Source organism: Carassius carassius, chromosome 19 (assembly GCF_963082965.1).
Source record: "Carassius carassius chromosome 19, fCarCar2.1, whole genome shotgun sequence".
Lineage (NCBI taxonomy): Eukaryota > Metazoa > Chordata > Actinopteri > Cypriniformes > Cyprinidae > Carassius > Carassius carassius.
In genome coordinates, this window is record NC_081773.1 from 10,004,513 (window position 1) to 10,020,616 (window position 16,104).

At 36.5% G+C, this 16,104-nt stretch overlaps 1 protein-coding gene across 2 annotated transcripts; it reads right to left on the reverse strand.

Moving 5' to 3' along the window:
• Positions 1-1,340: 1,340 nt before the first annotated feature.
• si:ch211-67e16.11 (uncharacterized) lies at positions 1,341-12,609 on the reverse strand. Of its 2 annotated transcripts, none has more exons than XM_059499743.1 (7): positions 11,966-12,609; positions 8,384-8,605; positions 6,975-7,145; positions 6,714-6,845; positions 6,457-6,626; positions 3,781-4,017; positions 1,341-2,681 (listed from the first exon to the last, which is right to left on the reverse strand). In XM_059499743.1, exons 1-7 carry the CDS (start codon positions 12,429-12,431, stop codon positions 2,493-2,495), a joined length of 1,587 nt encoding a protein of 528 aa, XP_059355726.1. In that variant the 5' UTR covers positions 12,432-12,609; the 3' UTR covers positions 1,341-2,492. The 2 variants fall into 2 exon arrangements, with proteins under 2 accessions (XP_059355726.1, XP_059355725.1); XM_059499742.1 differs by having other exon boundaries at positions 1,341-2,684.
• Positions 12,610-16,104: the final 3,495 nt, after the last annotated feature.

A 16,104-nucleotide genomic window follows, 5' to 3' on the forward strand; every position in this document is an offset into this window, starting at 1 on the left:
TATAATACCGGCACAAACATTTTAGTCACATTATATATTGCAGTTTTCATGTTACTCTGTATTTACAAAAGTACACAGTAAATCTAATGAACTACATGTACTTTCCAAGTGCATTAAGTTTTCTTTCATGTTATCTATATTATTACATTTCAATAACATGAATTTGTAAAACACTGATATAGTATTTCAATTGAAGTATGTGTAACATGTACACTGTCAAATTTAGTGTTCCCAATTGCTTCCTCTAAAAACATAATTTCAAAAAACCATCAGACCTCTTTATGCTGAGCCAAATTTTTTCAGCAAAGTGTGAATGCTTTACTAAACCACATTAACTATCGTCCCCCTTCACAATCAATCTATCCTATCTGTTCCCACATCCACATTTATAATTTGAGATCTGAACATAGAAAATACTCTTATACATTTAAACCATTATTTTAATATTAATGACATGATGAACTTGAGAGGTGTTTGATATATATTCTCTTTTTTTCTAGGTCTTTGATTTCTATTTTGATTTGAAACAATTTTGTAGTTTTGAATGTACATAATTGAACAAGGAATTTAATTCATTTTAAAAGATAAACTGATGGATATTAAAGGGACTTGACATGAACAACAGAACCATTCAGGAATATTAGGGGGATAAAACATCTGTAGGCTTTGGATTATTCTTAAAATGATAATGTGCTTTATGAAGAGCAGATGCTGCCTTTCATGGAAACGTTAGGTGTTTTGTACCTTTCTTTGTGAAATGTGCACAAGTTGGTCAAGTACTTAATTTAAAAAAATTAAGTCTGTAAATAAATGCAACCCTGACTATGTACAAAAGTTAATTTATTTAGAGTATTTACATCTTTTCACTCCAGCTATGGTTTAACACAAACAATGACTTGTATAATCCTTTAACACAACTGACATTAAAATCCATTCATTAAGTAGAACATGACTGAAATATTTACAGGATAACGCATTTCTGAACTATACAAAAACGGATATTTATCTTTAATGGTTTAGGCTTAGAGTTAAAGATTGGCTACAATGCACTGAGGTTTGATGGGGCTTTGGCCCACTCACATCAATACTATAAGAAAAGTATGAACAAATGGGAGCCCATGTGAATGTTTAAAAGTTTGGGGTCAGTAGGTTTTCTCTTTTTTTAGTACAGTAATATTTTTATGCATGGACACATTAAAATGATCAGAAGTGATGGTAAAGATGTTTAGAATGTTTAAAAGATTTCTGTTTTACATAAATGCTGTTCTTTTCTGTTAAATGTTCTACTTTCTATTCATCAGAGAATCCTGAAAAAAAAAATTCACCACGGTTTTCACAAAAATATTGATAAAAATAAATAATAAACGTTTGCACCAAACCGGCATATAACAATGATTTCTGAAGGATAAAAATCAATTTTTGAAAGGATTCAAATATTTTTGAAATAGAAATGTCATTTTAAATTGTAAGAATATTTACTGTTTTGATCAAATAAATGCAGCCTTGCTGAACATTAGAGACTTGCTTCTTTCAAAAACTAAAACAATCGTACTAACCCCAAACATTTGAACAAGAGCGTATATTTCTAAACAAGTAGATGCACTGCAGAAAAATATCATCCTACTGTTTGTAATTTTCTGAAGAATGTGTATGAATTCCCACAGGAGCTGGCGTGGGGCCTGAAATACCTTCTCATCACTGTCAACATTATCGGCGACTGGCGATTAAATGTTTGCGGAGATAAGCGAATACTGCGGACAGAGTGGTTAGTACAGTGAGGAATAAGAGGTCTGACTTAAATACATGCTTGCAGAGCCCAGTGTCTGCTAGGGTCCAGACGTGGTGAGGGAACATTTCTCATTACTAAATCATGCTGGACCGCCCTGTCCCTTACTGAGCTGAAGGAGGGACAAGGAGATTTGTCCTGAAATGTTCAAGTGAGTGTGAGGTGTGTTTCAGAGTGGCCTTGTCACCATTGTTCAGTTCCAGGCGCGCCCTGTGCGATGACCCACGGAAGAGCACTCTGGTAAAGGAGCGCGGATGCCCCTGCGCTGAACCCCCATGGCAGGCGGAGAGAGGAGAAGTTTGCATGGGACGCTCCCCACGGGACGCCTTCTACAGAACAGCAAGCAGGGGAAATGAGGTTCAAAGTGAGGACATGTCAGACGTTTTCTCTCTCTCTGTCCTGCATTACCACCTCTTCTGTCGATCTCTTAAGCACACATTATGCAGTCTCCGTTCCTCAACAGCTTGTCAGGGTCTGTGTGCATCACCGGGTGAAAATTAGTGCGCACACACAGGGGTATTTTATTTTTTTTGGTGAAAGGAAAGAGCTGGTCATGGATTTGTGCATTATACAAAGTCATACTTCTAGGACTACTCGTTGGTACTTGGTTCTCATGGAAGTACTCCACTGGAGTGTCCGAATTATGTATTGGGAACAGTCGAGTTGGCTCTTTTCCTTCTGAATGTCCTGGAAGCGGTCAGTTTGCTCAATTCCTGCTGTTGTTGGTCTTGGGCCGTTTTTGGTACCACAGAGCTGTAGGGAGGTTCTGGCAGCCCATGTACTCCTTCCTAATTTCGGCTTCGGTGAGAGGAGGGGTGGAGTTGCATGGGGCACCGGCCAGAGTCACGTTCATCAGTCCCAGAGCAGCATCAGCCAGTCGGGGCATCGCAGAACTCTGCTGTTGCATTAAGCAAAGAAGGAAAGCGTTTAAAGCCTTTAAGTCATAAGATAGCTTTATTTAGAAAACAGACAGAAATGTAAATTATTTCACAGAAGATCTGAAATGTAAAGGTTGCATTGGCTACAAAAATGACACGGTGACTCGACATTTGATTTTGTGACCATTTTTTGTCAAAACTGACTTCGGTCCTATTCCACAGACAAAGCTGTCATTATAAGAAGACTTAGCAGAATAAAGACCGTGAGTCATATAGACTGTGTTTATGATGTATGTAGGTCATAAAAGTGGAACTTGCCTCTGTCCTCTTTCAATTTTATTACAAAGAAAAGAGCAGCTAGGATATTCAGTTACACTTGACATTAAGGGCCCATTGGTTAACTTAAGTAAAAATTAACATTTCATTTTTTACTATATTCATCTTTGTTTGTTAATACAGCTGTTCATTGTTAGTTCATGTTGGCTCAGGTCCATTGAAGAGATAGTTCACCTTCAGTTGCTGGTCCCCATTGACTTACATAGTGTTTTCCCCAATACTATGAAAGTCAATGTGGACCAGCAACTGAAGGTTGAGCTATCCCTTTAAACTGTTGAAAGACACATCTTGATTTTAATGGCAAATAAATAAATGCTTTAGAATTGTTTTCCATTGTTATTTCATGTTAACAAATGTAGTTAACTAATGTTAACAAATGAAACCTTATTGTAAAGTGTTACTAATTATTCAAAAGTGTTACCGAATAATACATAGAGTAAATTATGACCGAGTTTTCCTTTTTGGGTGAACTGTCCCTTTAAGCATTTATAATCATTGAATCACATAAACAAGTTTGCGTCTTTTTTGTGTGAATGTATGAGATTTATCATTCATTAGCTCCTGTAAATAAATTACTAGAAGATAAACAAAGTGCGAAATCTGTTTATAATTATGATAAGAATTGATACATGATTGTACAGCTAATATAATTGGAAGCTGCTGACACTGGAAGCCTCACACGAGACACAAATGGTTGTGCACTTCTTTTTGTTGTTTTGTACAATCAAAAAAAAAAGTGATCTGAACAGCCCAGATTCATAAAGACTTGTAAAGTCTCACCTTACTGAGGTGGTCTATGAGGCACTCGGATGGGTGCAGAGAGGCCCAGAACTCGGCTGTGTGCACCCAGGGCAGGCCGTTCAGCAGCACGACATTGACGTGTTTGAGAGATCCCATCAGTCTCTTGCTGAGGACTCCACTGTAGCTCTGCTCCACAAAGAGCAGCACCCGGCTCGCCCTGCATCCGGCCAGATCCGCCAACAGTTCACCCACAGAGTAACGCTCCTTCAGATCTGCCTGGAGAAACATATATATACCATTAATCCATCCTATAGAGCTTTCCTAGCATATAAAATGACAAGTTTGATAGATTCTGCCTTAAAATGCCATTTATTAAAGTAGTAATCCACAAAAGTCTGGACATTACAGTGATTTCACAACATTAGATAAAAGCAGTGCAAGAACTTGAGTGGAAAATGCTTTTATAAAACTTAGACAGCAATTAAAGACTATTGTTCAAAAGTTTAACATTGTGAGATTTTTTTTTCTCATTTATTTGATCAACAGCACAGTAAAAACAGTTTCTGTTGAATACTTATTCAAGAATTGTTAATATTGTCAATGTTGAAAGCAGTCATGCTTGATGTTTTTAGTAATTTTCTTAGAATTATTTGATGATTAGAAAGTTCAAAAGAACAGAATTAATTTGTAATATATAACTATAATATTATTATTAAATTATAATAGAAAAATATAATAAAAATACATTTTTTCATTAAGACCCCCCCCCCCCCCCCCCACACACAGTTTTTATCTCATCACTATTTTGTTCTAGTTTATATTTTAATTGCATCCAATGCACTTACAATTCATTCATGCAGGGCACTGTTTCACTTAAATGACTGTGGTCTATTTTAAGGCACTTCAAAAGGCGAGCGGACATTAATTTGTCGTGGCATTCAGACTCGTGGCAGTTATTGAAATGAACAGTTAGCCGTACTCTTTCTACTCGAAGAAGAAATGAGCAGCTTTCCTGTGGGAAGCCGAGCGTCTGGTGGCCCTGATCCTGTGTGGTCCTTGTCTCTCAAGCCCTTCTTTGTCACTACATCCCTGTCTGGGGATCAGGTTGTTGCCTTTGTCCCTAGAGAGTCTGTCCCTATTGTCATGGAAGGGTGAGCTTTACTGTGCAGTCTGCTCCCTTCTGTTTGCCACACTCTAAACATATGGCTGGGATTACTGACCACCTTTTGCAAAGGATTGTGGGATTTTGGTGGTTCATCAGGAGTGTACTTTATAAAAGCAATATCATTGAATGTGTGCCCAGTTTCTGGAATGATTGTATTACTGATAGATGAAAGAGGTGCATGGCTGGTCTATTGTGAGTTTCTTAATAAGATTGAGGACTTAAGATTGTGCTGTATTTCGCTATGAAATTTGATCTCATCTCTCTCGTGTTTCTTGTTAAGTGAGGAGTCTTGTCTGGGTTGTCCATGTGCATTAAGGGAATAGGTTTTGATAAAGCATCCCCTCTTGGATGTTTGCTGAACAGGTGGTGCTCTCATTAGCTGCACGAAAAATACTCCATGCACTCATAAGACAAGAACCACCAAATTGCAAATTGTCTGCAGATTCATCCCTTTCAAGAAATGAAAGTGAATGAACAGATGAGAGTTGACCAAAAGTCAGCTTCCTTAGTGTAATACTTTTATCCTTTGGTTAGTGGGCGCTTTGAAGTGGTGGTCTTGAGGAAACACGTTGGATTCATTTACGGGAAGATAAGGAATTCCTAAACTCTTTTTATTAATCTGACCTCTCTGTGATTCCAGGAACCCCCACATTTATAACAAATCTACTTCAGCACTTTCAGAATAACACCATAGGCCTGACTGTGAAAATATAATCCTGTTACAAAATCCACTGAACTAAAATATTTCCAAAACGAGTGGTTTTCAACCACTACAGAGCACAACAGTTGGGTTCCATGAGTAAAAATACTTTTTTTGCCCCCCCTCCATAGAGGAATACATTTTTGGTAATGTAAACACCTTTTAAAACTGACCTGCCATGATGTCTGAGATTATGAAAGTAATGGTAGAGGCCGTAAAGCGGTGTGATTTCACTTTAATTTTTAAACCTTTTTCAACAGCTGAATTCTGAATGAAGAACTATATTAATCGTAGTCCAAGAAGAAAAGATCCACCATTCAGAGAACACTGTGATACAGAATAAATCAAAAAGTTCAAAAGAACAGCATTTAAAATATATATATATATATAAATCTTTTGTAACATAAGTGTCTTTACTGTCACTTTTGATCAGTTTAATAGATCCTTGCTGAATTAAAGTATTAATTATGTTTATTTAATTTTGTTTGGTAGTGCATTAGTATATATTAATATTTCACATTATACCTAAAATATATTTAATCAATTGCTTTATTATTTTATACTTAATTGATTTTAATTTATTATTATGAAACTTTATTATAAAACTTTAAATGTAATTTAGTTTTTTTTATCAATGCTTTTGATATTTATTTGTCATTCACAAACAATGCTACATAGGATTAGTAGTTTGTTTCCTCGTACAAAGTGTGTTTTTCCTTAATTTTATATATTAAAATTTTTATATTTGTCATTTTTTAATGCTTTATTTAAATTTTTTTATTGTGTTCATGGTTTCCGCCAAACTAAAAGTTTAAACGTGTTACACTACACACCAGATGCACACACTCACAATGCCGTTGTTATTGCGGTCCCAGAGCAGCATGGTGCCGTCGTTGCGTGTGGGGCTGTTCAGGTACAGAACCAGAGAATCCACACAGTGCTGCTTCCGGCAGATGTAGGAAATGTGATTCCTGATCACTTCTTTCTCTGTGGCTGGATACATGCCCTCGGTCTCTTTAGCTGTGGAAATAAAAACAATTTGTGAAAATCTGAATATAAAGCATTAGGGTAAATTAAAGGCTTAAATTACTTGAAATGTCCTCTGACCTGCTACCTGTCCATTCCCAGCAAAGAATGTCTTTATGTGGTCCTTATGGAAGCCGTTGTTCCTCAGCATCTGATCGAAGAGCTGCAGGTTCTTTGCATGTTGTTGGTATGTTATCTGCTCCTGCCAGCCACCTGCACGTGCACAGGTTAAAGGTTATGTAGGAGCAGCATACCTGAGACAGCTGATGAGTCCAAGTATTCATCCAGCATTTCATATGGGTCAGATCATACAAATGAGTTCTTTGAGCCAGTGTTTTGTACCTGACAGGAGAACAGCATGATCACAGGTCTGGTAGAGGCGGCAGGACAGGTGTGTGGCCAGGCGTTGCTGATGGCACCGGCGGGTGTTTTTATTGAGCTCACAGCTGGAGATGGGTGTGCTGGGACTGGTCAGTGGCAAAGGCTGCGGGCATCTGGCAAAGTCTGGGTGATCTACAGCAACAACCACATTACCACATTTCTTCAGATCCAAACATGATATGATTCATTTTAAATATAAACTCTTTCTTCAGCGAATCTTTCTAGTTTGAATTTAAATTTTCTGTAGGAATCTGCTTGACTGGGAATCATTGCGACGGGTTCATGTGAATTTGCCACTTTGACCAACAGAAATCTTTGTAGTTTGAAAGTGAATTCTGAAAGTTTTTGTCCATTTTTGTACATTTCATGCCAGAATACCTCTGTGACCATCCCTTTATGCTGAATTCAAGGCATGGTGCAATTATTAGATAACTCAGACATTCTACTAGGAGCTGTTCCCATCCTTGGACTCAGATGAATGCATTTTTGTGGCAACACAATTTACATCATAATGAATCCATAACAAAAATTAAAAAAGTAATGGCTGTTATGCATATGCCTTAGTAAATGTATAGTTTATTTAGCTTAAATGGTTCCTGTTGCTCAGTGGCAGAGCATTGCGTTAGCAGCGCAATAGGTCATCGGTTCAATTCCCAGGGTACACAGATACTGGTCAAAAAAAATGTATAGCCTGAATTCAGTCCTTAGTCCTTTTGGATAAAAGTGTCTGCTAAATGGATAAATGTAACATTAGATAGTTATTCAACTCTGTGCTATAGCTACATTAAACTATTTATGCTGCTTTGTTTATTTTCAAAATGTCTTTGCATTATTAAAACATTAACAGTAGTCAGTTATAAGATTTTTAAATATTACGAAAGAACTACATTTGACTGCCATTTTCAGGGTTTTGCAGCTGTTAGGTAGTATAAGCAGAGCTCTCCGAAAATTACTTGCAGTAATTCCTACATGACTTAAACGCAACTTAAAAAGAACTGTGTGATTTGTCCACTGTAAAATCTGAATGAATACTTCTCTAAAATAAGTATTCCAAGAATTCATACCTGGCTCTCTGACAGCAAATAAAAAAAATAAAAAAACCCGCAATTAGAAATGCTTAACCAGAAATGGTTGGATGACATGTATTTGGAGCGGAGGCATACGGTTAAAATTAGCAAAATTGTGGGTTTTTTATAAAAACAGATAAAATTACATAAAAAAAAATAATAAGCCAGATTCCTGATTCAGAATTCAAATAACTTGTTTAACGTTTCATAATTGTAATTTGTGCTTATTTCTCTTCCTACGAGTTTGTCACTGACCTTTCAGAGATGATGAAACCTGTTGAACTCTACTATTCAGTGACTCACCCACACAGTGCAGGCGTTGGGTTCGGTTGCTATCTTTCACTCCCACAACCAGAGGGAGAAAGTGAATCTCACAGAGGCCGCTGCTGTGCTCCGCTCGGCCGGTTCTGCCCGTCGTGCTCCTGCGGGTTCTCACTCGGCTCACCATACGGTCGCTGCGACTCCTCCTCCGCTTCAGCTGGTTCTGGCAGCGTGTCTTCACAGCCATCGTCAAGCACTCCTCCCCTGTATACATGTTGCATGAAACAGTTAATGTACAATCTGCTAATAGTCGCTTGCACTCTTAAAAATGAAGGTTTTGGTGCTGTTAAAGCACCCTTTTGGATTGCACAAGAACCTTTTAGTGAACAGTTCCTAAAAAAAACCAGTTTTTATTAGTGTGAAGAACATTTTAATAACTTTCTGTGCAATGAAAATGTTCCATGCATGTTGGAACCACAGATGCCAATAAAGAATCCAAGCAACAATCCGTTATGAAGAGCAATGTATTTGGTTTATTGCCTGGTGATTATTCAAGAACATACCAATGTCAATATTTGCCCAATGTTTATGGCCTAGATAAATGAGAACCTTTGCTGTCATTTGTCTTGGGTTTATTGCTCTGCTGTTGTCTTGTGATCATCCACCTGGCTTTAATAAGTTAGACCTGCCTGCAATGCTAATTTCTACCCTGAGAATGTGACAAAAAATCATTTCAGGAAAAGCAGTAATAATGACTTTTAAACAGGCATAGCATCAGGCTGGGCAAAACAGTGTGCATTCCTTTAGTAATCTGCCATAAAACTGCACACTATCCATTCAGGCACATACTGCACTTTAGACAAGACTGCAGCAGGGCTACTGACGCCAAGTCATTTTTGTCAATCAGTTTCACGCTGAGGAAGCCTGAATTAGACAGCAGCGCAGGAGGTGTAATCACAAGCCATTATAAATCCATTTACCTTAACAACTAAAATTGGTTCTTACAATGAAAGGTTTCCTTGGCTGGCCATGATTTGGTAATGTGGGGTAAGACAGCATCAGTATCCCTACAGAGTCTCTCTCTGTGGTCAGTTGTATCTGGAGGCCCATTCAGAGAGAAGATTGGGATGATTTTAAATGTGGCCAGAACTAAACCCAGCTTTCATTCTGGTCTCTGATTCTCACCGCATCTTCAGATGAGATGGTCAGGTTTGGACACAGTGAGACTTGAAAATGGTTCCAGATTTGGATCTGAGTCACACAAACCCTTCTGCCTTGAGCTCGAGTGTAAACCAGAGCATTTTTGTTTACCATTTCTAATGTGTCTGCTCATTATTGCCCTTCCTGAGCTTCATTTTGTCTCCAGTTACTAAGAATATTTCTTGAAACAATTTGATTTGAGGAAGGCTTGAGGCCCGACATATGCGCTTAGCCTTTAAGAACTTTCTTGCAATGAGAGATTATTTAAATATATTTACATAATTACCACGTCCCCAAGGCAGATTCATGAAAATACAAATAATCACGGTTTTCACAAAAAATATTAAGCAGCACAAGACTTGTCAACATTGATAATAATAAAAAATGTTTCTTCAGCAACAAACCATCAAATTAAAGTGATTTTTGAAGGATCATGGGTAGACTGAAGACTGGAGGGTAAAGATGCTGAAGATTCAGCTTTGGATCACAAAAAATAAAAACATTTTGATATATATTCAAATGGAAAAGTAATTTTAAATTTTAGAATTATTTCACTTTATTACCATTTTTATTGTATTGTTCATCAGCCCTGGTGAGTCTTACTGGCCCCAAACTTGTGTAAATAGATTAATAATGTGAATTTTAAAATAACATTTGTAAATAAATGTACTCTTTTTCAGCACTCATTTGCCATATTTATTTTTCCAGAAGTAGTCTAATCCCACACAGGATGTTGGGATATCCTAGCCAATGAAGGAGAAAGACACATCAAAGTTGCCTTCAAATATTCACCAGATGAAGGCATCTCAGTAGATGGAAATTTCACACAAATAATTGGATACGGATATCTCGATTCTTTACCAGCATAAATTTTCAGCCGCAGCTGCAGCCCATATGAAATCATAGTCAAATAGTCTGGTCAAGATATTAAATGACTTTCTTCTGGATGTTGTTAGTACATCAGCTGTCATTGCTACACTTTAAGACAATCTGATGCTTGCTTCAATAACAGTCACTTGGAAAAAAGTTTATGTCCTAGAAAAGAAAATATAGAAGAATCAACTTTATCATCCCAACTTTTCTAGTATCTTTCAGCAGTGATGATGCAAATCAAGTTTAGTTCAAAGGTGAGGGTTTGACTTGTGGACTGGGGCACAGCTGAACCCAGTGTTAAGGACTGAACTCTCAGTCAGGAATGAATTATTGACCATTCTTATTGTGAATGCATGACTCTCGGCTCAGTCGTGTGTCTGCCCTTCACTTTCCCTGCAGGGGGTCCGTGGTCTGACTGCTCCCAAGAGCAGATGCTTGTGCAGACATCAGACTGATTCACACACCTCACGCACAGCTTCATGTCGCAGGGCAGATGACCTTTGCTTATCTTTTTAAGTGTTAAAAAAGACATCTACTCTCGCTTTTTATAAAGCAATACTGTGTTTCAATTCCATGTTTATCAATTGACATTTTATACCAGACATCTTAGAGCTGTCTGTGTAGCTAATGTATATGTAAGTTTTTTTACACCGTTTTGCAGGACTTTTCTGCTATTCCTTGTACAAGTTTTCAAATATGTTTGAATGAATAAATATTATGCATTATAGTCTTCTTGTTACAGTGAAATTTATGTTACTTATAATTATTTTGTGCTGTTTTTCGCTGCTGTAAATGCACATTATTATGGTAATTAGTGTAGTAATTACATAAAATGAAATTATAATTAGTAAGGTGCCGCTAACATGAGTAACATCCTTTTAACCATGGTAATTTACACTTTACATTTTACACTTTACATTTAATCACACTGGTAACAAATGAAAAGCCATGGCTACGTTTGGTTTGAAGGGTCTAAACAGCTATAAATTAATATGAAGACTTTTACATGGCGGGTGTAAAAAGTCACATGAGGAGAGCTGTCTAATTCCAGTTTGATTCCAGATATGTTCGTGACAGAACTCGATGAAACATTTTGGGTCTATTATTAATGTAGGTTACTATAGCTATTAAAAATGTCAATCATCGGGGTTTTTTTTGGGGGGGGGGTTCAATTCTACTTTTAAAAGTATTATTAAAGTTAAAAGGAATACACAATTATTCCTTAATCTCTTTTCACTGACAACTACTTGGTAGGCTAGTTCAAAAATATATAAATTTTTTTAAGTTTTCAACTTTCTGTTGGGTCAGCAAATAAAAAAAAAAATCAGCTCTTTTGAAACTTTTTTTTTTCCATTGGACTATACGAGAGTAAAAATACGCTGCAAATAGGAACATTATAACAAATGGTTTAGCCTGCTTTATTGGGTTCAGTAACGTGTAGCGATTGCCACGAGCTTTCGACATAATTTTTTATTTACTCAAGTAAAATTCTGTTCTCTCGTTTAGACTGATGATTTTAAATCTCCGGCTGGACAGATCAAGTCCACTTACCCAGGTAAATGCCGTCCATATGAGCACATTTCTTCTTGGTTGTGTTGAAGTCCACATAGAACAGGACCACCGGGTGTCCGAAGCTCTCGCCGGGGCTGGGGTCCAGCAGCAGCGCGGCGTCATGCGCGCTCGCGCCGGGGTACAGCTCTTCGTTCGCCCTGCGCTCATCTTCCGCGCTCGCGTCCGCAGAAAAGCCGCTCTGTTTGGACTGCAGCGCGCCGCTCGAGTATGAGTCCGGCAGGATCGCCAGCACTTTCCCCGAGCCGGACTCGGTCACGTACACGACCACCCCGCTCAGGTGCAGGTGGGACAGCTTCCTGCACTCGGTCTCCGGTAGAGAGACCCTCCGGCACAGGTTGAGCTTCACGTACTGAAGTCCAGTTCGGACCCAGCGGTCCAGACGAGACCCGCAGCACTCGCCAATGAGTAAAGCACAAATAAGAAGAGAAAAGCACTGGAGCTTCATGCTTTGGCTGTGTAAAGGTATGTTTGGATGTCCTGGCTTGCTTGTGTAGCTATTTTCGGGAAAGTTACTTTTAAAACGGCTTTGTTCCGCTGGAGGTGCGTGTTGGACGGTCAGGGGTCTTGTAAAGTTTGGAGAGACGCGACTCTCTTCATTAAAGCTGCTCAGAGCAGCATCCAGATGGAAAGTAATGTGCTGTAACTCCATCACATGCTGATGAACAGAGGAAGGAGAGAGAGAGAGAGAGTGTGTGTGTGAGGGAGGGAGGATGGAGCTGCCTGTAAGGTAATTCCCATTAACAAAATGATTATTTGACATAATTTTATGATAAATGATTATATCAAAGATATTCTAAAGGAAAACAACTTGTTTGAAAATGAGCAGCTGTAAACTGCTGCCACTGTATTTGCATCTTCATGCATGAACTTTTTTTTTCTGGAGCAAAGAGACCCCAAAACACAAATAATGTTGCAGGGCCTTTTGCAGTTCTATGATTTATTTATTCATTTATTTTAGATATTTTATTAACTCTTATCAGTTAAATTATATGGTAATAAATTGTATTTATTTAATTAAATTAGTTTATTAACATCTCAAACTCAATAATTTAGAACAGTTATATCTTATAGTTAACAGTGTTGGCAGTTTAATTTGATATTATAAGGCTCATGTACAATCTTGTGAAACTAAAATATGTTTCTTAGAAAATGTAAGTTTTATTGAGAATTTTCCACTTTTGCATAACATACATAATTTAAGACAATTTAACCAGTAAAGTGGTTATAAACTGAATAAGAGAAAGTATTTGGCAGAATACATAAGTCATCAGGAGAGAAAGAGAGACATCTTTTTATATCCACATGAAATTGCATTGGAAAAAGTCTTGTCCATTTTTCAGTGTTGACATGTTGCTGTTATATTTTTTTCTGTCTCGCAGTCACTTGGATAGTGTTAACATATGATAGTGATATAATTTTAAAAATAATAAGGCTTTAAATATTTTAGATCTGGGTTTTTGGTCTGCTTCAATAAGTAGAAGCCTGTGAGAGACCGATGCAAAAGAATCCTCAGCGCAGCCTAAAGATTTGAAATAAAACTTCATATAAAATATACATAAATATCCATTATAAGTATACAGATAAATAGGAGAAACCACGCATATGCAACAATACACCATAACATTTTCGTCAAATGAAAACAACACATTTTGTTTAACCTGGAAAACCTTAGTCTGAAATTCAGCACGAAGTCCTTGATTACACACAAAGTATAATTATTATTTTTCTCCGAATGAAGTTATTGGATCTGACCAGAGAGTGGCGCTGTTTTCTCATTTATTGTAGATTAGGGCACCTCCAACATGGTCATATTTAAAGCAACAACTTGTCCAATCAGTAAGAACCTAATTTTTCAATAACAGACCTATATTAATTATGATGAGTAATTCCATAATGGTTTATAACAGTATGATTTTACCACATTCTTTCTGATATTTCAAAGCAGATTAAAGAGATCCTTTATCACCGCATATTGTTAGACACATCTTTCATGACTGTGCAGTTTCTCAGATTGTCTCAGTTTCTTCTGGACATGATTATACACCTGTGTGCCATTAATGACACTTAATTAGAAACATGATCTGCATGCAAGTGTACTTGTAAAATCTCTCTTCTATTTTCACGTCCTAAGTAGGAAACTTTTTTGTATATTCTGTATTGTTAGTATATTGGCACTATGTCTTAACTGTGCTGATCTTCATCATTTTGAAGGTTGGTTTTATTTTGATTGATTGATTTATTTATTGTGCTTTACTGTAAATGGAATATCAGGTTACAGGAACATAATTTCTAGACTTTTAGTACCTGACACAAAAGCTAAACTAATAATAAACCAGATACACAGGCCTACATTTGTTTTGTCATTTATTCTCAGATATTTATTCCCCTCAGTACTGTACTTCAACCATTGCCTAGGTAGTAAGTGTGATTGTTTTTCCATGGTAATGTAACCACAACTTCAGTTCTGCATTTTGTAACCCTATCCAATGTCATGTCAGTCTAGGGCTCATTGAAGAAAAGATCTAATCGAGTCCTCTCTCACCTGAGAACCTAACACGACAGCACAGCATTGTGATTTCATGAGGGTTGCTGAAATGGTACAGTTTCATCCTTGACTCAGACTAAAAGGTATTGCAAAGCTTAATGTAAAGCCACCAGGATGTGTTTAACAGAGTGTGTGTTTTATAGCAACGGTTTGCTTAGTTCACCAAGTGTGTGTGTATGTGTGTGTGTGTCTAAGGGCAAAGCATCATGGTGACCTGCTGAGAGTTTGAATTGCAGGTGGTTTGTCACAATGCATATTTAATTTTAAGTGCATTTGAGATGGCGATACTGGGTTACGTCATTCTGTAAAGGAGTTAACTTGAGTGGAAACTGGATAAGTTTAGTCAGTTGACTCAAGCTTTAACACAGAAAACATCCCTTGGATCTGTTGTTCTCTGTTTAACTGTGAGATTATTTAGTTTAATCCTTAAGAATTTATCAGAAAAGATGTGAATTTGTAAAAGGTAAGTTAGTTTTTTTTTATGCTTTTTCTTCCATAACTTTCAGATGTCACAATTTTTTTTTTTTAAATGTATAATTAGTCAGAGCTTCAAAATATTTATTATATAGAAATATTTTTGTCAATTGGTCTATATATGTATATGTATTTTGTATGTAGGGAAGACCACAAATGATTGTTAGAAGAGATACTGTTTATAACTATAAGGTTATAATAATTTCATCATCATATTTTTGCTATAGCTGGGTAACAAGTGAAACCACAGTGTTCAAATGTTAGAAACCTTATAGTTTATCAACTACAATATTTAATAACCAAAACCACAACAAGACATTAATACATGCACATACATAAAATTACATTAATAATTAAACCTCAGAGAAGTATTAGCCTAACTATTGCAGTTGGTGTGCTAACTAGCATGGCCTAACTGTGTACAGTATCAGTTCATGCAATCGCAAAATAAGTGTTGCGTCATAATATGTTATTCACAATAATTTATAGTAAATACTATAGTGTCTTTGAACCATACTATAGTAAAATGCTTGAATTAATTTGTTGTGGCAATACTATAGTTGCTGTGGTAATATAACAACTATAGTAATATAAACAAATTACCCAATACTGTACTAAGTTTTCTACAGTTATAGGGTATATTATACTACAATACACTACAGTTTACTGTAGTAATATCTAAAGTACACTACAGTAGTTATTACAGTTTGTCAGTTCACTATAGTAGTATGCTGCAAGTGTTGTAAATACTAATATATAATACACTTTTCTACAGTAAGATTCAAAAACTCTATAGTATTTACTACAAATTATTATAGTATGTTTTTCATTTGGGAGCCTATATATACTGTATAATATGTTTATATTAAATGTAAAATATTTTCAGTTTTCATTTTAATTGAAGCCTATTTTTAGTCATTTTATTATGAGTTTTTTATGCGAAATTTACATTTTCATATATTTCTATATAGTTTTTTTTTATTTTTTAGTTTTAGTAAGTAATGTTAGGTTATTGATTTCAGTTAGTTGCCACGGCAACATTTTCAAATTTTCGATTTTATTTTTAGCATTATTATTATTTTTCTCAGGTAATGTTAAT

What these genes read in the sequence shown, in the direction of transcription:
- si:ch211-67e16.11 (XM_059499742.1), bottom strand. Translation starts at nt 12,431, where the DNA reads ATGAAGCTCCAGTGCTTTTCTCTTCTTATTTGTGCTTTACTCATTGGC. An exon ending in TATGGACGGCATTTACCTGG is followed by an intron (nt 8,606 to 11,965) that starts GTAAGTGGACTT and finishes ACATGTATACAG; the next exon opens with GGGAGGAGTGCTTGACGATG. An exon ending in TGGGAATGGACAGGTAGCAG is followed by an intron (nt 6,627 to 6,713) that starts GTCAGAGGACAT and finishes TTATTTCCACAG; the next exon opens with CTAAAGAGACCGAGGGCATG.